We start from the raw sequence: 27,287 nt of genomic DNA, 5'->3' as shown, positions 1-27,287 counted from the left end.
TATCACGTTAATCCACACGTGAAAATTAATTTGTTACCGTAGTGGCACAGCTGCGCTTGTTAGCTAGCAAGTTGCGCTAAGCTAAGTGGTACAAGAGCATCACCACATCCAACTAACATATGTACATTTGTATATGGCATACATATTTAATATACTTTTATACATATGTATGTATGTATATCAGGCCATTTGGCTAGCCGTTTAGAGATATGTATATATGTACATACATACTTAGCTACCATTCGGCGAATATTTGTATTTTCATGGATATACCCAAAATGGCAATGCATTAACTAACTGGGTTTATATGTATATTTAAGTATATGAAATTGCATATATACTGTATATGTAAGTATATGTATGTATGTATGCACATATATGATATTGTATGAAAAATATGTACCATCTGTGTATGCAGCTTGTCGGAATCTGTCCTATTCGCGCTTCATAAAATCATTGTACTAAAAATAATTACCAACTTTACTCTGCCCTTGCATGCATGCATTTATTTTTGTTGCTTTTTGTTTTAATTTTTTGGTTATACTTTTGATTATATTTTTGTTGTTGTTTTTATAGCAACTCCAGCTATATGAAAAAAGTACCCATGTCCCAGTGCTAGTGACCGCGTTTAATGTCATTAAAACTGGCAAAGCAAATGCAAAAACAACAAGCTCAAAAATGTGAAAACAACAATAACAACAATTGTTTTGGGTATGGCGAGAACTGCGCTATGGCATGACCGCAGCGAAAATGCGGAGCTCAAAAGCATAACCATATACGCGGCTATGTGCAGCGCTGTAAGCAATTAAGTGCGGTTATGTACATATGTACATGCATAAAAATGTATATATGTACATACGTGGTATGTCCATAATAAGAAATTACAAAAAACACCAGTACATACATGCGCACAACTGTCATAAAACGAAATATACCGCAAATATGCAGACAAAAAGACTCTAACAACTTCCATGCTCACACATACAAACACTCACACAACGCACACATTTATTTAATTAACACAAGAGCACAGCGAAACGAACTGAAAATTAATCTAAAACACGCCAAACAAGCAGCAGCAGCCATCAGCCAACAGCCAGCAGCCAGCAATTGCCAAACAGTCAGCCGGGCAAGCGGTGAATCAAGCAAACGACCAAATGAAATGTAATGTGCGGCCAAATGCGCTGCGCTTAAAGCAAACTACACTCGTGAGCTTAGAGTGGACGAACTGACGAACTGGCTTGTTGGCTTGAAGTACGGCGGCACGACGGACGGTCAAACGGATGCTACACAGCAGCAGCGCGGCAACGACGTCGGCAGCGTCAGCAAAACTGGGTCAATGTCAATGTTGGTAAATCAAAGCGACTAAAATACGGCACACGCACAGCTACATATATGTACATACACATACATACTACATACACATGTGTGCACTTGCCTGCAACTGAGGCGCATGGCAAATGTGCGGAAACGCTTGATGCTCGACGCAAATGCTGTTGCTTTGCGAAGACGCTGATCACTTGTGCACATGCCAGCAGGCACGCATGTATGCACGCATATACATATGTATGTATGTATGTGTATGTGCAGTTAACATCATTAAAACGAGTTACGCAATTGCACTGCCATACCAACAGCATCAGCGGTGCTTCGCATCGTCTTTTTCGGCGCGCAGTTGATTCACTTCGGTTACCACATTTTCTGGCTTAAAACTGACCACTAACACACACACTCACATACGCACTCATGAACACTTACGCTCCACACACACACGCATACGGCAATGCGGTTGGTCAGCGCTGTAAGCCGCAGCCCACCGGCAACTAAGCCAGCAAAGGCAGGTCAATCAAACAGCTGATCGGCCGCTATGACCACAAGTGCAGTCAATCAACGTTGGAAAGCGAGCCAACGCGCACTTGCAAGCATCAGCGTTTGGCCTTGAATAATGCGCTTTCGCTGAGCAGGCAATAGCATGTTGCATTGCATGCCGTGGCGTGGAACTGGTTTCACCACATTTTATACCCGTGGGCAGTTTGATGTCTGTGGGGAATTGCGGATTTCTTACTAAACAAATTTGGCTTGCAATTCTATACGAAGTTTGTACGAAAAACGTCGCGAGTTTTGAATTTTTGCGGGTTACATTATCAGGAAGGCGGATGCATTCTTATTCTAGGTTGGTAGAAGCTAATTGCCAGGCGTCTGTTTGTCAAAAGACGCAGACTATATGCGACTCTACAGATGTTTTTGTATAAAGCTAAAGTAAACTTTTCGATTTTGTTTTGTTGCGGAAAGTATATTATAGTACGAACCCGTTAGAAATGTTGCAGAAGCCTTTGATGATCAAATTACAGCACAATAAACCGTTTTTAAGTGTTACAACGAGTTCAAGTGCTCCAAGAACGCGTTAAAGATGAAGCACGCTCTGGACGATCACTAACCGACGAGGACTACGTCAAAGATTTGTTGCTTGAAAATCGTCGATTGACAATCAGAGACTTCGCTGATAGCGTTGGAATTTCATTTGACAACATTAAGCCTCGAAGAATGTTTAAGTCTCAAATGCGTCAAGTCCCGATTGATGTCAAAAACGCTGAAATGGACCATCTCATACTGCAGTGGTTCTTCGTGACTCCATTGCCAAAAACTCGAGTCATCGACTCGACCCACAACAATTGTATTCCCCTGATTTAACTCCCTGCGACTTCTGGCTAATCAGCAAACTCAAAAGGATAATGCGGGGATGCCGTTTTGACACGATTGAGGTAAGGATACGGAATCGAAGATGATTTTGAAGGCTATACCGGAAAAATACCTTTTGGACTCTTTCGAGTACTGGAAGAAGCGTGATAATAATGCAATTTATCGGACGGGGATTACTTTGCAGGAGATAAAATAAATATGCATGAATAAATAAAGACATTCTTAAGAAATACAAAATTCACGATACTTTCTTAACAAGCCTCGTAAATGCAAGATAGTCTTTAGCTCCTTCAGCGACGCGCTTTTATTGTCATCTATGCTTTTAAAATGACGGTACTTTAAAGTTCTCTTTAATTTTGGAAATAAGAAAAGATCACAAGAAACCATGTCTGGCATTCATGGAGGCTACGGCATCGTTACACTACTGTTTTCGGCCAAGAATTCGCGAAAAAAACAAAGAAGTGTGGGCTTTTAGCAGACAGAAATCGCCAAGCTCATAAAGACACGAAAAACATGTAAAAAAATTTACATTTTCGACAATCGGATTTCCAAATATGCAAAGTTTTAATTTTAAAATTCCCGTTGTTTGTTAACACACCTCGTCTAGTTAACGAGCTCCTCGGAGGGGGAAGAAGTATTTGACAAAATATCTCTATAATCGCTCAAGTTGCTCGAAGCTAACTCTCTGCAAATCTTTTACCTTAAGTGTCAGAAAATAAAAGGCAGTGATGGAGAGAGGGGTGTAGAGCGGGAGCGGGGACAAATTTTCATGGACCCAGTACTCTCAGGCCGACAAATTTTCTACAACAACTCACTATAATCATGTCTGGGTACCGATTTTTTCTCTAAGGCCCTCCGCTGAAGTCTGAACGTGAACCATGCCCTATGAAACCTATGAACCCATAAAAGTGTTAATTTTGTTTAATTTAAGACTATTTTTAACTAAAATTATTTAGTGTTGAATACATTTAGTTCGATAAAATTACAATCTAACAGAGTCTTACTACCTATATCTTCATTGGTGAGGAGAATTTCATAGTAGAGTAGAGACAATAACAATATTTGACCAAATTCGCAACTGAGAATACAAAGATATACACTTGGCGACTCTTGGGCTTTAGCAATGGCGAATAAATTTTCAAGCTGACACAGAAGTACTGAAGATAGTAGACATGACCCCTTATAATGGAGATAAGGACTCAATGAAAGAATTGGCGACTTTAAACGTGGCTAAGAATAGTTCTTCACCAAGATGATATGGAAGGCCACACAGTTTCATATGGAAGTTTTTCTTGTCGCTACATGGGAAAACGAGACCTGCTAACACTCTATTGAGTCCAATCGATAAACCGTTACAAGTCCAACTAAGTCTATTGATAGGGGTAAGGTTATAACGGATGATCCAAGTTAGGGTACTTTTATTAATGGCCGTTTTTTGACAGATCGCGCATGAGCTCGACCTTCCCAAGCGACATCGATTCGGTCTTGGGCTCTTGAAAAGTTACAAGAAGATCCGACGTTTTTGAGCCAAATTTTAATTAGCGATAAGGCTCATTTCTGGCTCAATGGTAATGTAACCAAAGAAAATTGACGCATTTGGTACGATGAACAACCTGAAAAAATTCAAGAGTTACCATTTCATACAGAAAAAACAACGGTTTGGTTTGATTGTGTGACCGGTGGAATCATAGGCCCATATTTCTTCAAAAATGATGCTGTAGAGATAAAGGCTATATGGCCATCAAATATAGAAGTGTCTTAAAATTTTTGAGACCTTCTAGTCATTGGAATCGGTTAAGAAACACATCAAAAGTAAAAGTTGAAGCTCGGCAAACGGCTTCAGCCGCCTGTGTCCCAAATAATAATATTTTTATATTTCTGCATCCGTACACTCAACTACAAGTTTTTGATCGGCCATTCCAACCGGTTTTTAAACTCCCCTACCCATTGTCACTACTTCTGTTTGCACTGCTTTGGCTCTGTCGTAATGCAACTAGTTCGCCAACACGCGTTTTGTCAAAGGAAATAATGTAATAGCGCATTTGCTCGGTCTTTCCGTAAACAGACCGATTTGAATGTGTGGCTCTATGTCTGTTTGTATGTACTAATATGTAAATATGCGAACATATACGCTTTTAGAGCAGCTGTGGCGCCGATTTTTAAGCCGCTAATTTGCTTCTTCACTTGCACACTTAACTGCTTAACTGCTTAACATAACAAATACGACAGTATGCTTATGCTGTGGGATATGTTGCTTTGGATTGACCAATCGCTTGGGAAATGCACATTACGTAATTGTATGCTTGGAGTTACCACAGTAAATGAAAAATTATGGACATGAGGCTAAACCTGACCCAATTTCAAATATGATTTGTTGTACGGAACATAAATCAACCTTTTTTTAATGCATTTTTGAGTTCTATTCGATATTCGTATATGACATATTTGCTGCTTCCAATCAGTTCTTAGAAATTGGCACACTTTATGCAAAACTTCTCTCAGTGTTCAAGTGAGCTCTTTGCCAAGGTATGACTAATGAACGGGAAGGCTCACCAAACTTATCTCAAGATTAGCTAGAAACTCCCTAGACTTCAAAAGAAAAGACTCCAAAGTGGTTGGTTTCCCGGTTTTAAACACTTTTGTTGTAACTAGTTATTAAGTACTTTGTATATGTGTGAGAAGCTGGAAACTGATATATTAATCACGCACACAATTTTCGACCACATAGTGCAGGAGGCTTAAATTTATGTGGAACCGTGTGGAACCAATTTGTGTCTACTCCAAAAATTGTTTTACAAAAGCAAGAATGATTTGCACGTAAGATCTGATCTGTAGCTGACTTCTGAGTACACATAGTTTAATGACGTTGTAAATTACGCTCAAATCGAGATCGGAGTAGACTGATTGTCGTTTTCACAATGAGTCCATGATTCACATGATTCAAATTCTGGAAAACTCTGTGGAGCTCGGGATACGATTTAAATACTATCGCAAAGGCAAGATCGAGTGTGCCATACTTATTAAACTTTATTTTGAACTCGGAATTGAAAGCCAATGAAGTACGAAGGAAAGAAAAGGCCGAGACCCTATAAATTATTTAACGGGTTATTAAAGTATAAGTAGTATTTTCAATAGCCTTTTTCTGACTGATAACGCGTGAGTTATGTCAAGCTGTCATGTTGTTTTAGTTCTGTATTGTTAGGCATTTCACCATAAAAAGGCTTATGCCTGTATAACGTTTACAAATCATTCAACTTTATTACGAAATTCACGTTTCTCATTAAAGAATGTGTTTGGTGGGCTTCGCTTGACTTATGAACAACATAATCGGCCAACGGAGCATACTATTCGCAACATCGTCACTCATCTTGAGACCCAGTATTCATTATTGGATAATATTCGACTGAATAGACCACGTCCAGCAAGCAGGGAAAAAAAATATAGCAGTCGTAGCTGAGAGTGTACGCGAAGACTATGGAGAGTCGATTTGGCGCCGTTTGCAGCAACTCGGACTGACGTATGGATCGACTTAGCGCCAGAAAAAACAACGGTTCGGTGTGGTTTGAGGGCTGGTGGAATCATCGGTCCATATTTATTCAAAACTTATGCCGGTGAGAACGGAACCGCTAATGGCGCCTGTTATCGCACCATGATAACCGACTATTTGATGCCTCGAATTGAAGCTCGTGATCACAGCGACATTTTGCTTCAACAATACGGCGCTACTGCTTACACATTTCATGAATCAAAGGATTTATTGAGAGAACATTGCGGTGAGTAGATAATTTAAAATTTTGGGCCGACCGATTGGTCACCAAGATTGTGTGATATCGCACCGCTAGTCTTTTTCCTGTGGGCATTTGTAAAGTCTACAGTCTGAATCCCGCTTTACCAGTTACCAGTCGAAATGCTCGGGCGAGTTATCGAAAATTGGACTCAACGGATGAACCATCTGAGATATAACCGCGACCAACATCTGAAAGAGATAATCTTCAAAAAAAAAAAAAAAAAGCCAAAGAATATTCTCTTGAATGATAAGTTCTTGTATGAAACCTTTTATATTTGAGAACGTTATTGTAGCTTCGATGCAATCAAAGTTAACGTGTTTTCTTCTTTGTTTTATTTTCACCTCTTTTATATATGTACATAGATTGCATATTTGCTCAAAATATCCTACTTCAGCATGAAAGTTGCTAATTTACTGTTGCTTTTACCTATTCTGTAGAGAAAAAAAGTGAATTCGCAATTTCGTGAATAACCTGATAGCCTCTTTACCGACAGCAGCCTTATTATGCTTAAATGAGTATGCGCCCTTTACACACACACATACACAAGTACATTCACATGGCGGAGCAGTCTTTTCGCCAAATTTTGCAGCCTAATTAATCTTTTGTTTTTGACACGTGCAACACAATATTGCTTTTGAGGTAAAGATGGAAAACTTTGCAGCTTACATTTAAGCGAAGTGAACACTAAAAATCACTGGACTATAAATTTTGTATACCCGCCCGAACGCAGAAAACGCTCCAGGCAGACGCTGCGTGAATGCAACATTATGCTGTAACAACTTCGGGTACTTAACAAGCAACCAAGAACAACACAAACAAGACGAACAACACAAGCACACACTTGTGGCACGCTAGCACGTACGCTTGTATTTATGTATGTATGTGTGTGTATGTGCTTGAAGCAGACAAATGCAATCAACACCAAGTGCGCAGTGGGAATGCTGCCGGGAGAGCGCGGGTAAAGTGTTGCAGCAAAGGCTCGGTGCGGCATGTGACGTGAACGTAGAGTCGGAAGCAGCAAAGTAAAGCTTAGCAACAGCTGTGAGCAACAGCAACAGCTGCGGCGCTGCAGAGCTTAGTGAGCGTTGGCGCGAAGCATGTCAAGTCGTCAGAAAACTTGACCATGAAATACGTGTAAATACCTGCTTGCAACAATTTGCAATTGCGGTAACTGATGTGCGCTGCACGGGCTTGAAAATGAAGGTGGAGCTGCCGCAAGCTTGCTAGGCGGTATTATGAAAGAAAACTAGACAGACAAGCGTACTGGAAACTAGTAAGGAAGGGCTAAGTTCGTCCACAGCCTTGGAATTTATAATCAAGAAAGGGATATCTATTGTATCGAGCGTTAATTCTACCATCTACTGCGAACAACTGGACCGCTTGAAGCAGGCGATCGACCATAAGCGTCCAGAATTGGCCAACAGGAAGGATGTAGTGTTCCACCAGTAGAACGCCAGACCACACACTTCGTTGATGACTCGTCAGAGGCTACGGCAGCTGGGATGTGAGGTTTTATCGCATCCACCATATAGCCCAGACATAGCGCCAAGGGATTATCACCTGTTTCTATCCATGGCGAACGCCCTTGTTGGTGTCAAGTTGAACTCAAAAGAGGCTTGTGAAAAGTGACTATCTGAGTTCTTCGCAAATAAGGATTGGGGCTTCTACGAGGGTTGTATTATGAAGTTGCCGTTTAGATGAAAACAGATTTGTTCAGATCGGATATCTACATTATATAGCTGTCATACAAACTGGCCGATATAAACCTAGATAAAGATCTTTTGATATCCTTTTATGCTATAAAAATGTACTTGCGAAGGTTATTATAACTTCATGGAAACCGAGGTTAACATTTTTGCTTGTTTTGATAAACACCCTTTATCTAGCTCAATTTTTTAAGAGATGCAAGCATCTATTAGACTCGCAAACCCATTATAATCTTTGCAATCGAACTTGAGTTTTATATTGCTTAGGAATCACCATATCATATTAGATATACATATGTTTCATAAAATTTTCAGCTTCAGCTGTCAGATATAACCAATATATAACCATTTAGTAACCAAAACTCAAATTTTCTTTCAATATTAGTAATTTCTATTATATCGTTTTCCTTCGCCTGTAAGCTTATGAAAATTAATGTTTGGTTGTTTTGCATTTCAGATGACGATATATATATATAACGCATATGTATGTGTGTCTGAGCAGTTTTCATACCTGATAGCATACAAAAATGACAAGCTAACAAACTCTCCAATTAAATGAGCGAATGAGTTACTCGAGTGATTGTGAGCCTAATTGAGACGCTGAGTGAGTGAAATGAGCATGATACGAGTAATGAGTGTTTGTGCATTTCTTTGGCTTGAATGCATATTTGATTGACCAATTGACCGATTGACTGCGTGACGACGCACCTACATATACTATATTTATTAATATAACCAACGCATGTATACACATACTAATAAACACCACACACACATATATGTATATATACATATAAGAATGTTTTTAATATGTGTTGACGTCAGCTATAATGCCATGCAGCTCTGTCTGCTTACGATTAGGGCTCGCTTACATTGTCTGTTCAGATTTTCATTTCAGCCTTTGCATTCAATCAATCATATTCTCATAACAATTAGAAATTTGTTGTCGATTAAATTCATCTCAGTTGCTCATTTAATTGGAGAATCTACTTTGCATTTATTAACATAATATTTGTTGTCTTTGTTTGCTGCTAAATTGACGATAAACGTGCAAACAATTGCCTTGCAAGTGAAGAAATTGCCATTTAATTGGTATTATTAAATGTTTGGAAATTTCTGTGTACGAAAGTAAATATTATTGATATTAATAATGTCAGATTCGTACGAAATCCACTAAAATTGCTGCTGAAATCGAAATTTTGCTTATGTAAATAATGACAAACAAAAATTTTGCTAAGAATTTATTTGAAATGTCGGTATTTCACTCTGATGAACACAATCTTCTCATAAATTAAACTTATAGAACACATTATTTACGATACAGTAGTTAGAAAAAACATAGGATAAAACAAGAAAAAACTTTAACTTCTCTTGTACCGAAGCTAATATACCCTTCACAGGTGCATTTCTTTTAGTAACTATGTGTTCAGTTTGTATGGAAGCTATATGCTATAGTAAACCGATCTTATCAATTTTTTCGGAGATTACATTGTTGCCTTAGAAAATAATCTCTACCAAATTTGGTGAAGATACATTGTCAAATGTGAAAGTTTTCCATACAAGAACTTGATTCCGATCGTTCAGTTTATATGGCAGCTATATGTTACAGTGGTCCGATATCAAATGAGCAGCTTCTTGAAGAGAAAATGACGTTTGCAAAATTTCAAAAGGATATCTTAAAGACTGAGGGACTAATTCATACATATACAGACGGACGGACGGACGGACAGACAGACAAACGGACATGGTTAAATCGACTCAGCTCAACATACTGATCATTTATATATATATACTTTATAGGGTCTCCGACGCTTCTTTCTGGGTGTTACAAACATCGTGACAAACTTAATATACCCTATTCAGGCTATAGACTACTACTGTCTCGATTTATGTGGTGGCGATAAGTAATCTGATCTGAAAAATTTCTTCCGAGGTTGTAACTTCGCATTAAATATATACGAGTTCGCACGATCAAGCATGTCCAAAAAGATATTTTTGAGGAGCTCTTTTTGAAAGAAATTCAGCTTTATCGAATTTTTGGGTATTAGTCGCACGAGCTCACTTTTGACCCGAAACAACGACTTTTTGACGACTCGAAGCAGTGTATGAAGATCTTCAAGCGTAATCAGCGAGTTTCTGTGTCGATATGCGACAAAGTATAAGCCATGGCTTCACCATTTCACTACAAAGTCTAATCGACAGTCAACCGAGTGGATGAGCACGATGTACTCGCTTAAAACGCGAAAACATGCAACAGTCGGCCGGCAAGGTTATGGCGTTTGTATTTTGGGATGCATAAAACCATTTTTATTGACTACCTTGAAAAAAGAAGGACCACCAGCAGGGACTAATAAATATTTTTAGTGAACCGTTGAAGGGATGAAATCGCCGAAAGACGGCCGCTTTTGAAGAAAGAGAAACAGCAGCTTAACCGTGACAAAACACCGTGTCACAAGTCAGTGAAAAGGATGGCAAAAATCTATGACTTTGGCTGCGAGTTGTTTCGGCAGCCACCGTTTTCTACAGATCAAAGTCCTCAGCGACTATTTCGTGTTCACAGATCTTAAAATAATGGTCGCTGGGAAAAATTTTCAATTGACCTGTTAAATGATCATGAAATTTTAACGTTAAATTAGTGCAAATATTCTTCTTCTGCTTTCTAGATTACTCTCTGTCACAGATTATAGTTTAAGTATTTTTTTTTTCTTTTTTCAAGTGAGAGCCTTTTATGCGCTGTCACTTGTGTGCTGCCTGTCAAGCACAAGCTTGACAATTATCGGTCATAAATAATTCTTTTAAACTTGCATTAGTGCCTGGTTATTCATATCTACTTTATATCAAAAGATAATTTTATTACAAATTATTTCCCAGTATTTCTTCTTAAGACTCATTAATATTTCATTACTTTCCCGTTTCGTTTTGTATGTGCCATTAGACTTTTACTAAACTGCATTTCTCGTATTATTAATGAAATTACAATTTTAATAAAATGAATTAATACGCTTCTAATTACTCCTGTTAGCTTTGTAATGAGTGCTTTATGCCGTAAATTCGCCAGGAACGCAACGTATTAGAGTGCTGTAATTAAAACAGGCCATTATTCATTACCAGTTTAGAGTACGTTAATAAGTAAGTTGATGACTTAAACGCCCGCTGACTGAGCTAAGTCATTCAACAAGTAATTTTTATTGTAAATAAATGTTTCTTTAATTACACACTGCTTGGCAGTAGAGATTTTTAACTCACTGCTCACTTTAAGTTTGCATCTGTGTGTCGAGACTTAATTTAGCCGCAGCTGATACCGGCGTTACAACCTTAGTGTGTAATTATTGTTAACCACCATGAATATTACTTACTGGTGTCTCGTTTATGAGGTAGCAGAACGAAGTGATTAGACTCGAGGTCGGGCAAGGTGAGCGCATTTAATGTCTAGTCGCACAGCATTTGCAATGTGAGCTCAAGTTCAGGGTGCAACGAGGTGAAATAAAACGCAAATAAAAAACTTGCTTTAAGGTGAACAAATGCAACGGATTACGGTGGAGAGTTGGCGGTGCATTATAGGAGGAGATTAAAAAGAGCGCTTAACTGTTATTGAGTGCAATGATGTGAGATTAATAGAATTTTATTTTTATTATATAATTTTAATTGCAGAATATTTCAGAAAAAATATTGGATTTAATTGCGTGTTATTTCTATGAGTCGCTAATCCCAACAAAAGAGATTTGGAAAACTTTTTTATTTGACAAGATATCTTGACGAAAATTGGCACGAATTACTTTTCAAGCCAATACTACAATAATCAAAGAAATTATTCAAATTGAACTCTTCTAGCATATGGCTGCCATACAAACTGACCGATCAAAATCAAGTCCTTATATGGAAAACTTTTTTATTTGACGAGATATATTCATGAAATTTAACTTGATATATTGCTTAAGACAATGCTATAATCTCCATATAAATTATTTAGATCCTTCCACTATAGCTTATAGCTGTCATACAAACTGACCGATCAAGCATAAAACCTTGCATTAAAAACTTTTTTGTTTTAGAAGTTATCTTCACAAAATTCCGCATAGGTTATTATCCAAGCGCACGCTATTAGCTCCAAATATATTGTTCCGATCGGACCATCATAGCATTAAGCTACCATACAAACTTACATATTAAAATCAAGTCCTTATATGGAAAACTTTTTTACTACCGTAACGGAATTCCATCTGAGCATTGTGGGAGACATGGTTTCAAAGAGCATGTAACACAAAGTTAGACTAGGTTAAACAGGCCGACTATCATACCGAACATAGACCAGCTGGTCCTTAGGAATGCTAGATGCTCAGTTTCAGTTTAATTTCACTTGAAGTATTCGCCTTACAGCACTCACTACTTTTCGCGAGCTTTAAAAGCGATTTGATATCTTAATTTGAAACTTAATAGAGCCCCGGAACTGCGAAGCTGCTAGATATCTAAGACGAGTTTCAGATAATGATGAACAGATGCACAGGAGGAGTTCAGGCGTCTCTCTCATGCCTACTTCCTTGCATTTTCTGCAAGTATCGTCGTTCCTAATGCCCATCTGACACGCAAATGATGCCAGCAGATTGTGGCCTGTCATTAGGCCAACAACTGTCCTGCGGTCCTTTCGAGGCCATGTGAGTGCAGCGCATGCGTGTTTTTCTTCGGGGCTTTTGCACATGATCTTGGCATTCCTGCATGTCCTTTAAGCATTCCAACTCGCTTTGATGCGTCGGACAGCCCTTACGGAAATTTCATTGTACTATATATCGCTTTGAATGACAGCCTTCTTACATGTACCAGATGGTTGGTAATCTCATCAGCTATTTGGTTTCGCAGAAGAACCTTTGCGGCCACGTATATAGTATATACGCAGCCACTACATCTACCGCCTTCCTGTTTCTCAGAATATTCTCTGGTATAATGCTATGTGAGATTATTGCCTTAATTGCCGACTGGTTACCGGCGCATATATTGATTTTATTTATTCTTTTTCTGCAATGTTAGCTATCTGAGCGACTTTCCTGCCCGCAAAGACTTTCACCTGGAATATGCTGCAGTATTTCGGTAGTGTGAAGGATCGCCTGAGGTCCAGAATAAATTCCAGCTCCCATTCCCAGATCCATTTCTGAATAGTCTACATAAAGTTCGCATGCCCCTACCGCATATAACTTAAAGTCTTATCACATTATTCAAGGTAAGGACTATAAGAACATGGAATTTGTTCGTGTAAACTCTGGTGCCTTCGTGTGAATGATGACTCTGTTTGGCAGATTGCCTCCCTGGGTGAAGCTAAGGATGTTCTCTGCCGCCTTTTTAGCAATTATGTACAGAAAACCAAGCGTGGAGAGGTTGATAAAAACTCCATAGCCTAGCACGCCTTTTAAAGCCGCTGTTTCTTCAATTCCACCATCGACAAATGCAACTGTCACCAGAAATACATTCTTTAATGAGCAGAAACTAATTAAAAAGTTTACATTGAATTACTTCTCATCAAGCTCCATACTTCGCAAGCAGTTTATTTGAACAACTTATAAATAAAAGTACATTTGACTCGACCACAAACTGAAAATTAAAGAATAGTGAAAAAAGTAGAAGCCAAACTAATAGTAGAAGAACACAACAAACTATGACTGCGTTAAATATAAATTCGAGAAATTTCCCAGTCATCGCAAATTCAACTCTTTATTTAAGAAAACAAACTTTGGCAATCTTAATAAAGGTGCTATATGCAAAGGTACCAAACAAAGTAAATATTAAACTACGAACAAACAGCAAGCAAGAAAAAAATAACGGTAAAACGAAAAAGAAGGCAACCAAGAACTAAAACTATGCAGCATCAAACACAGAAGTTTTCCCTCGGCGGTAGTTTCTTGATGGCTTGGCCGATTGAAATAATGAAATAAAATACGAAACGAGAGCATCAAACTTTTCAGTGTGAGAAAATTGCCAGCTAAGGAGTGAAAAAGCCGAATGCAAGCGGTAATGTAAGAGGAGGGAAATGTGTTTTGTATTGAATGGAAGTTATAGCGCACTTTGAGTGCTTTAAATGGCAAAGCATTAAATTAAATTCGATAAAAAGCCAAGAGCCCGAGTTGATAGCAATAAAGAGCAGTTTGAATTCAAATATGCGAAACTATCAAATATTGCGAGCTTTTCCACTTTTAAATTTATAAATGTAAAGCACCGAGAGTGCCTCAATTTACGTTGAAAATTTTAAGTTTGGTTTTAGAAGAGAGAGAAAAATAGATTTAAAAATTGTCTGGAAACCTCTGCAAAACAAATAATTAATTTAACTTAAACACTTAAAATAATTGCGATTTGCCCAAAACATAGAAAACTTTGATTTGAAATCGTTTCAGCAACATCTAAAAATTATAATAATTTGAATTATAATCGTTTCACATGTTCAGAAATTGAGCACTTTGAATGAAATATAGAAAAACAAGTATATTTTCTGATACTTCCCTTTTGAAACATAGTTATGAAATAAAAACTGGAGATGAACGCAAATAAATATTTAAAATTTTGCTATACTATTATAGAACACTTTACAATTTATAATTTTCAGAAATTTTAGTATTTTATAAAAACGTAACAAAAAGTATTAAGTAAGTATTTTATTTAAAGAAAAAGCAAAATAGTTAAAAATAACAATAAAGGTGTCATAATTAATATGTGGAACGTAAGTTCATATTATAAGTAATTCATTTATAATGAGTTATAATAATAAAAAATAAATGAATTTGCAAAAAAACCTTAAATGTCTGCGAAAGGTATGATTTTGAAAAAAGTTACAGCAGCTTTCGAAATTGATGATTAACAAATATTTGTGGAATCTAAACCTTTATAAAAAATTATTGTATTATAATAATAAAAAATATGTTTTCTTATTTATTGAAATTGAACTAAATTGCTAAAACAAAATCGAGGAATATTGAAAAACGTCAAAAATTTGTGGAATCTAACTTCCAATGTTTCGAAATTTTAATGTTTTATAAAATGGTATCAAAAACACATATTTTTTCTGCAGAAAAAGCTTTGAAAAAATAGATAACAATACCAAAAAAAAATATGTGGAACCTAAATTCCAATTTTTATAAATTTTTATGTTTTATAAAATAATAGCAAAAAACTCATATTTTGTCTGGAGGAAAAATCTTAGAAAATATAAACAACAGTACTAAAAAAAACAAAAAAAAAAATATGTGGAACCTATGTATATTCACATTATAAGTGATTGTTTAGCACCAGCCAACAATATTTTTAAATTAAGTTATCATAAAATCAGAAACGGCTGCACTTTTCGCAGTCTTTGTAATGGTTACAGCATCATTAGCAACTAATAATCTATAGAGATCTGTGGAATTTGTGGCATTATATGAAATCATTGGGCCATTTATAGAATTAAAAATATATATAAAAACCTTCCTCTTTATTAAAATGTGGAAATATAATAAAAAAAAAAATATTAAGAACGTTGTGGAACTTATCTGTAGAATCTATGGCAGTATATGAAATTCTTGGAGTATAGGATAAAAAAATAAATAAATGCAATAAATTGTATTAAAATGTAGAAATTTTATAAAAATATGTTAAGAAAGTTGTGGAACTTAAGATAAAGAAACTATTTGGGTTCAGTAGATTTTTCAAAAGAAAATTTTTGTTGATCTATAACTTTGTTATTTCGCAAATAAACTTAAATAAGAACTGAAACTATTATAAATTAAAATAATTTTGTGGAACGTAAGTTCTAATTACAAGTAATTCGTTGGTAGCAGTTTACGTTGTTTACAAATTAGTTTCTTATTAAAGCTTAAATGATTCAGGAAAAGGAGGTTTTCATCTCTGTTTTATAAAAGTTATCTCCTCATTAAAATTCTATTATCAACAAAATTTTGTGGAATATACGGCATTATTTGTTATTATTGATAAAATAAAATAAAATAAAACAAAATATACCACTACTTAAGTATTATTAATATTAAGAAGATTGTGGAAGCTAAGATCATCCGTTAAAGTATTTGCGTTTTTTAAGCATATTTTTCGAGATTAGTAATACTTAAGATATTTGAAATAGTAAAAAATACAGTAAGTATGATTTTGTGGAACTTAACTTGAGTTAAAAATTAATACTCAACAGAGAGCTGTGTAATCTATGGCAATACCTACATGTTGTAAATGCATTCTTTTTCATTAAAATATAAGAAACATTATAAAACTATTAATAAGCAAGTTGTGGAACCTAAGATATTTCCGAAAAAAATTATTTAAACTAAACTTTTTCAGGAGTAGTAATACCATAGAAGTTTTAGTAAAGCCATTCCTGAAGTAAAAGCGGATTACACATTTTGATTTGTGGAACTCAAGTTGAGTTATATTATAATCAAGCATGATTTGCAACATTTTTGTCGATGTATGAAATCATTGGCGTTATGGAATCAAATTAGCAAATACAAATTTGCAGTAAAAATAAAAAAAAGAACATTTAAGAAAGTTGTGGAACCTAAGAACTTTCATAGAATTATTTGTGTTTTTATTTCTAATGTTAAAGAAAGTTTAGAAAATTTAAATAATTCAAATGGAAGCATTTCTTGGTGAATATGAATTTGTGGAACATAAGTTGTTTCGTAAAAACCGATGTTTAGTTGTAGTTTAGAGGGAATTTTCTATATTTGAAATATTTTTGAGAATGCTAATTGAATATACTCTCCATAATCAATGACTAAAGATAACAATTGCAAATAACAAGTAAATAATTTGATTGAATATTGTGGAAGCTAAGTTTTGTATTACATCACGCGCTTATATTTTTAATTTTAATGAATAACGTATATGTATATATCGCTTTATGTATGATATGTAAAGAAGCAGCGAAATCAATTGCAATAATGTGTGCCAAGATGTGGAACCTATTTTTTTTAAATATTCGTTGAATTATGCTGCTTTAAAAGGACAAACATGTTTTGAAACAACTTCATAACTGTTTTATTTCTTACCTATTCATCCTGAGGCAAAAATAAAATAATTATATTATTTGGCGGGTACTACAAATTTGTGGATCATAAGTTTTGAACTTAATTGCTGCACAAAAATTTTAATTTTAGCTCGCAAAAGCTCGAAATAAAATAATTATAAACATTTCCGTAACTTTTAATTGCTTTAAAAGTTCTATTTTTACCGTTATCCAAAGCGCTTTAATGGTTGTTTAATTTATGCATGCAAGCACACGCGCCGCCTGCCCCATTTCAGCACCCACATAATTTGTAATTTTCAATTTATTTTCGAGTTCAATCAATTTATTAAGAACATCCTTATCAGCGTAATGCCATTTGTGCGTTGGAAAATACTTCAAAAGCGCCAAAATTACAGAGCAGCTCATTAATATGTATTTATAGTTTCGAGTTCCTGCGCCCATGAAAACCACAATTCCGATTTTTTTCGTGTTATCCCCAAAGCAAATAGCAACAATTCATCGGAAAACGTGTTTTCTGGCTTAACATGCGCCGAACAATGCAAACATGTGAGAGTGTGTGTGGATGACTATGTGTGTGTGCTCATTGTCCTTCACATCGCTCACACGTTTGACCATTGCCCATCCACAGCCCATGCGTATGTGGCGGCGCCCTTGACCATTATGCCCAGCCAACTCATCCTTTCGCCAGCCATCTCGCTCATTATCAACAGCAACAACAACGCCACGTCGTTGGACACACGAGTTAGCGTTCGCATTGCCGTTGATGCTGTTGATGTTTGCTCGCATGCTGCTAGTTGTTGTTGTGTTTCTTTTTTGCTATTGCGATTACATTGTGTAGCATTGTGAATTATGTGTATTGACCACACGATTTGTGGTCGCCAAAGCCCACGCCACCACGTTCGCATGTGTCGTTTGTTGTCGCTGCCATTTCGTTGTTGTTGTTGTTATGCCATAAAAAATTGAAAGTTGCACATTCAACATTATCGCAATATATTATTTTTATTTACTCGTATTTTATATTTGTGGCATTTTTTCGGCTCACTCGCACTGTTCGCAATTTGGTTGTAATGCTAGTGTGTGTGAGTGTCACGTGTGTGTAGTGTAACTCTTAAGGGACATCGGACGAATTAAAGTTCGTGTTTTATGTATTTCAATAACCTTGCGTTTCGTGTTCTACGTGTTTTTATTGTTGTTTTTGCTTGTCATCGCTCTTTTCGGGAACAACTTTCGAATTATTCATGGCCAAGCAGGCGCTCACACATATACATAAACAGACACATCTTTTATCCCTGCTTTATATTTATGAGTTTGGTGTAGAGTTTGAGCGATAAGCTATTGTTATTGCATGCCCACATACCCTATAGGAATGACGAACTCATATGACAGACTTTCTTTTCGAAGAACTATTGAGCTATATATTTAATGTAAGTTGCTGTTAAGAGCACTCATATCTCGAAAGTCGAAGCAAGCCGAGCAGTAGTGAAATAAAAGTGTTTCACCTCACCGTGGTGAAGTCTTTGAACTGTTTTCTAATGTAATATAACAAAAAGATAGTTGTTAGCTTAAAATAGTCGAAGGCTTTGCTATCTAGTGCCGTAATCTGTGTAAATATATGAATTTAAAGAAAAAGTTTATCTAAATTTCAATACTCACCACACTCAAGTTTTTTCTTTGATTTATTGCAAAAATTCCATATTTCCCATTATAACAAAATTTTTATGTTTCGAGTTAAAACTGATACAATTTCATTAAATTTATTATATTCACCAGACTAAATAAAAAAAATTGAGATTGATGATACCCAGAGAAAATCAGAAATCGAAAAAACACAAAGTTTGAAAAATATTTTTATATAAATTTCAGTACTCACCACACTTAATTTTTATTTCAATGCAAATTTTATGTATTTTTGTACTACTAATTTAATTAAAAACAATTTCATTTTGGGTAAAACTGTGTAAATATTGGAATTTGAAAAATATATTCATATAAATTTCAATACTCACCACAATTAAATTTTTTTAATTCAGTGCTACTACTAAGTATTACTAATCAGATCAACAAAAAATTTGTTTATGTTTCGAAGCAGAATTTATACAATTTCACCAAATTTATAATATTCACCACACTAAAATTATATATCTGAGACAGTAGCTTTCCAGAAATAAGCGAAAATTTTACTAACTAGTAATGTATCTGTGTAAGTATATGAATTTGGAAAGAAATTGTATACAATCTCTTAACTCACCACATTTATGTACAAGTATGTATATGTTTTTGAATCAGTATCATTATTTCAATATTACTAATCGATTGATTAAACGAAATTTTTCTGTTTCGAATTAAAACTGATACAATTTCATCAAATTTCCAATATTCACCACACTAAATAGATATAATTCAGACTTTTTTGACTATTTCTCGAGCATAAGGTGGTATTCGAGTAAAGCAGCTGAAAGTTTTATTCGCAGTTGCATATTCACCACACCCTAGGTCGCGGTGCGATCCTCATTTCCTCTAGTCCAATCTAATATTCACCACACAACTGTTTTTGCAATCAGCAATGATTTTAGAAGAAGCTAGTGTTTAATTCTCGACGTTAGACGTTACATTCGCGTGAATGGATGAAAGCTTCAAGTAATATTTTTAAACTCAATAACTGTCTCGTGAGCTATTCCATAAGCCTGTGGTCTTCATTCCTCCATAAAACTTCCAGACGATCTGGACGGCTGTACCAAGGTGTAACTGCAAGGCTCCTAAAATGGACTTCTTTGACTTTTTTCATTAGTAATATAATGAGAAAAACAGAACGTCTACACTTTTCTTGAGTATTTATGAATCCACTTCGCTTTGCTGAAGACGAGCAACTCTTTTTTTTTTTTGAATCGAGCATACGAGAAGTCACCTAAAAAACTCTCTTTTCCTATAAGGCTGGTATCTATAATTGGCTGTGGTACTGCAAGAAAGTCTCTGTACCATGACCACATGGATACGGTCGGATCCAACAGATCTCACTTGAAATTAAATGAAGAAGCCATCATTGTTTCATCCTTCTAAGAAAGCATTTAACTGTCTGAGAGCTTTATTGTCAACAGACCCCTAAATTTATCTAAAGTTAATGAAAAGTTTAACATCAGAAGCTCCGAGGAGCTACACTTAGTTAATTTACACGAAATTTGAACATTATAAATGGTTCAGTATCTTTTAACCCGTACGAGCTCGAGTCAGTTATATTCCGAGCAAGTTCCAATCAGAGGCTCGTTGCCTTAAGCTTTTATTACTGACCCATTTTTTTAGAAGAAACGGATTTACAAGCCTTATTTTCTCAAGTATCTTCTCTTATCTCATCTTCACCCCATTTTCCATATTTTCCTACATGGCTCCGATCTGTGCAGATAAGTAAATCTTTGCGAACATCTTTATATCAGTTGCCATGTGTTACTCTTGACGGGTTTCAAGTGTCAATAGATGTTTTAGAGCAGCAAGGCTTTTACATATTTATGAGCTGATGAAGTACTCCACAGTAGAGAGGAAATAAATACAAACGTATGTGCATCAGTGTAAGTTAGTGTGTGTGCACATAAAACTTTAATCTTGTCAAGAAGGAAAAGCACCGCTTACGTCTGCGAAAAAGAAATATAATCGAAGAAAATGTCTATCGGAGAGAGTTGCTTACACCTCGCCATCAGTCAGAAGATGGCGGTTGACTAGAGGGGTGATTGTTGGAATAACCCATGAAAAGACAGTAAAGTTATTGTCGCACATCTTATTTAGATTTGCTTTATCGGCTTCAAACTGGCTAAATGGATGAATGAAGTTTAGCGTGTTGCGAATATTTTAACTGGGGTAAAGAAAATGTTAGATAGATAGGTATATTAAATTTGGAGGATTTCACTGCGACCCACAGCCTATTGTGCCCACTTCTGTCCTTAATAAACTTCGTTTAACCCCTCAAATCAAAGAGGCTTAGTATAGTTTCAGGTTTAATGATTGCATTCGTTGGATTCAACTGCCCGATAACCTGACTTCTTCTTCTTACAATTGCGGGGCAATCTAGGTGTATGTGCCCTGGTGCCTCGGCTTTTGGCCGCAACACCGAACTGTGGAATAGTAACTCAATTTGTGTAAATAATATCGATGCCTACAGTGATCTTTATGAAATGCCACGAGCTGCCGTAATTTGCTTCTGAGAAGAACGTTTTGTTTCTATTAGTCCCTTCCGCTTTCCGAAACTCCTCTCGTAAAGTGTGGGGGTCAACAGCGAAGAACGGTTCCACTCCTGTCAGACAGGTTGCCGCAGCTTCTTTTGCCAGGAGATGGACTTGCTCATTTCCACTGATGCCTATTTGTTGTTTTCAGTGGAAATCCTGTTAAGCACTTTAATGTATTCCAGTACCATTTTTGATTTGATTTTAAAGGATGAGATTACCTGAACTGCCACTAGACTATCACTGAGTAGAGACAATTCGTTAACCGTGATAGTTCCTCCACAAAATGATCTCTGTAGATTCGTTAATTCCTTTTGTCGTTTTCGAGCCTTCTGTATGTCATTACATTGGGCTCTTACGAAGTTAATCTTCAAAGATGGAGTCCTCCCATTTTATTTTGCCATTAGGACGACTCATCTAACAGGAAATAACTTGAGCAGGAGACCTCAATACGGTGTTAATGTAACAGAAAGCGAAAAATTCTATATCTGTAGCTTATTGGCAAGCCTTACGAGCTCTGGAACAAATATTGTATTATTGTCGATCAAATGTACGCTTAAGATCACAAATTATCTTTAGCACATATGAGTACTTATTTCTCCAAAGAGCTAAAGTTAAAAACTCTCCTTTAATTATGGTTAACAAGAGCCGAGAAAATGTTTTTCTGTAGGTTGGCTTGCCACCCAACTAAAAATATGAAAATTGAGACAAAATTTAAAATTTTTTTGACAGGGAGCGTCTGCTTTTTCTCCAAATATTCGCAAAAACAAATTTGAAACAAGTATGGAAGGGCTAAGTTCGGGTGTTACCGAACATTTTATACTCTCGCATGATAAAGTGATAATCGAGATTCCGTTATTAGCAACTTTATTGCGAGAGTATAAAAATAATGCCCTCTGAATTACATGAAAATATTTGAGAGATTTACCGTTATTTTCGGTGAAAAATTAGGTTAGGTTAGGACCTGAGTTCTTCGTGTTCGTTATCAGGGACCTTGAAAAGTTATAGTCCGATCACGACAATTTTTCCACAAGGGATACCTCAGCTCAAATACCGTATTTGTGTAAAGATTTATTCCGCTATCATTATTGGTTCCTAATGTATATATTATACAGAGAAGGCAACAGATGGAATTCAAAATAGCGTTATATTGGAAGAAGGCGTGGTTGTGAACCGATTTCACCCATATTTCGTACATGTCATCAGGGTGTTAAGAAAATCGTATATACCGATTTTCATTCAAATCGGTGGAGTACTTCCTGAGATATGGTTTTTGGTCCATAAGTGGGCGACGCCACGCCCATTTTCAATTTTGAAAAAAGCCTGGGTGCAGCTTCCTTCTGCCATTTCTTCCGTAATTTGGTGTTTCTGACGTTTTTTTGTTAGTCGCTTAACGCGCGTTAGTGATTTTCGACATAACCTTTGTATGGGAGTGGGCGTGGTTATTATCCGATTTCTTCCATTTTTGAACCGTATATGGAAATGCCTGAAGGAGACGACTATATAGAGTTTGGTTGACATAACTGTAGTAGTTTCCGAGATATGTACAAAAAACTTAGTAGGAGGCGGGGCCACGCCCACTTTTCCAAAAAAAATTACGTCCAAATATGTCCCTCCCTAATGCGATCCTTTGTGCCAAATCCACTTTAATATCTTTATTGAATGGTTTTATTTTAGAAGTTGGTGACTCAAAAACTATTTGAGATTTCGATTTTAAAACTAAGTATGTATGTGAAGTTTATAACACCCAGAAGGAAACATCAGTACCCTATAATATATGTATATATATACATATTATCAGCGTGTCGAGCGGAGTCGAACTGAGTCATTCTGTCAGTCCTTCTCTCTGCTGTTACATATGCGAACTTTTCACTACGATTCATTAAATTCACTGTCAACGCTTCCAATTCCGTCAAGGCCAAAACACATTTTACTCTAACTTGCAATCTGAGCCTCAGACAAGCATACATACTTACGCAGTAACAGTTACGCAGTGATTTCTAGTTTTATTGCACTTTTATGTGTCAATCTTACAATCGAGCTGCGCACCCGCACACACACACACACTCACACAGCCATACTTTGCTTAATAGTATTTACTTTATTTCGCATTTTTGCGCCACCAACTACTTTTTCCCAACAAACTTGCAGTGTCGTGTATATTTCCACCACTCCACAGCTGCTGGCGCTATACGCAAGCACAAGCGTCTATGCATGAACATATGTATATGGGTGTGTGTAGGTGCAAACATATTTATTTCGTATGTTGAATATAAAATGACTTAAGCATACACTTACATGCAACCCTTAGGAACAGTCATATTCAGGCCATCCAACACGACATTCGGATTTTTGCTATTTCCATACATTTTATGCGCCCGCCGCACGCATACCGCCTGCTGTCGCCGCGAGGCCAATGTTGACGGTTGTGTCTTGAAGAGACGACGTCGCGTAGCTAAATCCGTTTCGGTGCTTGTCACCTCGACAATGGTGTTATTGGGTGGCAGACCCTCCGTTTCAGCATCCATTTTGCTGCTAGCGTGTGTTGTTGCTGTTACTGCTGCTCTTGTAACTGTTACTGCTATTATGCTGTGCACTTTGTTGTTGCTTGTTTACTCGTATTTCGGATTTTTCCACGCTAGTTTAGTGTTTCTTTTTTTTTGTTCTTTGTTTGCTGGGGGGATGTGTTGTTGTTATCGTTATTTTTGTTGTTTTTTTATTCTTTTTTGTGTTGTTGCTATCGCTATCACGCGCTGTGCTCCACTGTAGTCTACGTCACAACGTCTCTTGCTCCCCAAGTGTTGTGCTGCGCTGTTTGCTGCGCGCCTCTCGTGCGCCGTGCGGTGCGCCGTGTCGTATACGCAACACTTGTTTAGTTATGCATATATGTATGGTTGTTGTTTCGATGTGCGTTTGATTTGCACACTGCGTCGTGTATCGCTTACAGTTGTTATTTTTACTGCTGCGCGTATAACGGTTGTTATGTTTATTGCTGTCAGCAGCCAGCGGCCGGCGCTGCGTTCAATGCTCTTCAAAACTGCTGCCAGTCGACCTTCGTTTGTGCTGCACGTTGGCGCACGCGTTCGTCTGGAATGTGAGCAATGTTTTTTTGCTGTTGTTGTTGTTGATGATTTTTTGCTTGTTTTCTTGTATGCTATCGTATTTTTGCTGTTTACGGCGCTGCCTCTGCAACTTTGCTGCAAATGTTCGCCTGTGTGTGCGTGCTTAATTCACTTGCGTTGCATGTCCTGTTACAGTTACACACTTCCTTACCACCCAGGCAACTCTGTCACACACACTTTTCTGCACTTTTTCGTCACTTGTGTCGCCGGTGTGTGCGTCGCTTCGCAGTTATCGTACTTTTACCGCTTCGTTATTGTCGTCGCCTGTGCTCGCCGCGCCAAATATACAAGCGCACTGTTGCTAGTTTAGTGTGCTACGCCAGTGTTTATGCCACACTTACAACAACAACAAAAACGGCTAACAATATGTGTGCAGTTGACTCTACGCTCCCACTGCGTGCGGCTCGCAATAATTCTTGCGTGTTTTGTGGCTGTTGTTGTTTTAGTTGCTGTCGTATGCTTGCAATGTCTTTACGCCGCCCTGCCACACAATGTTGCACATTCAGCAGTGTTGCCTTCTTGCTGCCACCGCACTTTGCTGTGTCTCTGCTGCTTGCTACAACTCTTTCGTATAGTTTTCGTTGTTGTTGTTTTAGTTATTGCTGTAGTTGCTTTGCACCACCCGCCGTGCGTCTATTGTGTCGTCAAGTGCTACAATTGATGTTAAGCAGACCAATTCAGTTCAACGTTGCCGCTTGCTGATAGTTGTCGCGCAGCCTGGCCGTATTGTTTTTGTAATGGGACAGGGGTAACAGCGACTTGTAGCGACTAGCAGGGACTAGTAGTAGTGGCGATATAGCAGCAATAACTGTAAAAATAGACTGTAAGTGGAAAAACCGTTATTTCGTTGCTTTCGCTTGGCGCTTGGGGCGCTTGCGACTTGACTCTTGTCGCTACTGATTTATATAACGGTTCTTAAATGCATATATGCGCATATATAAACATAAATTTATATATACATATATATGTGTTTGCTTGTATATGTCTTCATTCAACGGCACTTATTTATGCGCACATGTGTCTGTCTACTTGCCTTGGCTGGCCGCCTTCATACGCCCTCACGGCTATTCATTCAATTTTAGCTGAATTCTATTCACCCTACGGCTGTTGCCTGCTATTTTTGTTGTTGTTGTTGCCGCGAGCGTTGTTCTACTATCGTTATATGCTTTCTAGCTTGCTGCTTGGCGCTTCGTTGGCAATGTTTGTCTGGAATGAAATACAAAGGGAATAACGGTAAATAGAGGAAAATATCGAAATTGCTGTAGACGCTTAAAGCTACTATAAATATGTGTGTGTGTGTATGTATGTGTTTATAGTAAGTAAGTGTGAGTGCTTATAGCAGGATGATGATAATGTGTTAGGACAAGCTTTATTATTCATAAAAATTAAGCTATTATTGAAAGTTGTGGCGACGCGTGTTGATAACGGCTCCATCACCGCCCACACAAAACGTGTGCTTGTGTAGCCACCTACGTTGCCACTTTATGCAAAATATTTTCGTTGATTGTTGCAACCATTGACGTGGTACTGAGCTAAGAAGCCGCTGTGGGCACTAAAAAGGAGAGAAGAGAGAAGCGAAGAGCTTCTATAAAAATAATTTCAGCTTAGTATATTATTTCGTCAAACGAAAAAAAGAAGAGAGATGCAAACAAAATTTGATTAAGATTTAAACACGCATTATGCAATAATTTCCATTTTATAATTTGATACGCATGTGTGAGCTATGAATCCGCAGGTTACTATATAATAAATATATTTCTTTTTATAAATTGCTGTTTTGAGGCATTAAATTGGCGAAAATATTCAGAAGCAAGCGAAAATTTTAACTTTGAACAACACTGAAGCCAGAATACCCTTCGCAAATACGAAGGATTTCTTACAAAAACTTGATTTTGATCAAACAGTTTGTATGGCAACTTTATGCCATACTGATCCGTTCTAAACAAGTTCTTCGAAAATTGCATAGTTGCTTCAGAAAATGATCCAAAAGAAATTTAATGCGGATATCTCATCAAATAAAAATGTTTTCCTTACAAGCACTTGTTTTTTATCGGCCAGTTTGTATGGCAACTATATGTAATAATGGTCCGATATTAGTGGTTCCAACAAATCAGAAGCTTTTTGGCGAGAAAAGGACATGAGGATTTTTATTCTCACTGATATCTCAAAAACTGTAGGACTATTTGGCATATATACAGATGGATGAACATGGCGAAAACGATTCAGTTCATCACGCTGAATATTTATATAGTTAAAGTATATATTCATATTCTCCTAAGCTTCCTTCTGCGTGGTACGAACCTCGTGACAAACTTATATCACTCTGTCCAGGATATAAGAAATTAATTATATACGAGTACCCTACTGGTACTATTTTATATGTACGAATATATCAATTTGACAACTCTGCTTTAATGAATTTTCAGATCTGAATAATATACTATCATATCTTAAGTCTGATATTATACTGACTGAGAAAAGTTATTGAAATGAAAACGAAAATACTTGGAGAAGCTTATAAGTCATTATTTCAATAGCAAATTTCCTGCTGCTTAAGTCGCTGTACGGATAGCTTCATGCTCAAAATTATTTGAATTCACTTGAAAGTGTACTAACACGCAAAATATTTAGTCATTGTAAAAATTATTCTACTAAATACATACAATTTTGTAGAACAGATGGTGAAATCATGGTGAAAGGATAAAGAAGTTAAACCGAGGTGCTGATTAACCCGATACATGAGTTGGCAACTTAATATATTTGAGGGCAGA

General features: G+C 36.8%; 1 protein-coding gene across 2 annotated transcripts in view; it reads right to left on the bottom strand.

Annotated features, from left to right (window-relative positions):
* The window catches only part of LOC120768989 (ABC transporter G family member 20), a 175,894-nt gene that overhangs the window by 64,387 nt on the left and 84,220 nt on the right, over positions 1 to 27,287 (bottom strand). For both annotated transcript variants that reach the window (XM_040095826.1, XM_040095834.1), the window contains one exon: positions 23,693 to 25,722. In XM_040095826.1, the coding sequence (XP_039951760.1) occupies positions 23,693 to 23,922 (230 nt within the window). In that variant the 5' untranslated portion in view covers positions 23,923 to 25,722. The remainder of the gene's footprint in view (positions 1 to 23,692; positions 25,723 to 27,287) is intronic.

Source organism: Bactrocera tryoni, chromosome 1 (genome assembly GCF_016617805.1).
Source record: "Bactrocera tryoni isolate S06 chromosome 1, CSIRO_BtryS06_freeze2, whole genome shotgun sequence".
NCBI classification, from domain to species: domain Eukaryota; kingdom Metazoa; phylum Arthropoda; class Insecta; order Diptera; family Tephritidae; genus Bactrocera; species Bactrocera tryoni.
This window is presented reverse-complemented; position numbering and strand designations above follow the sequence as displayed.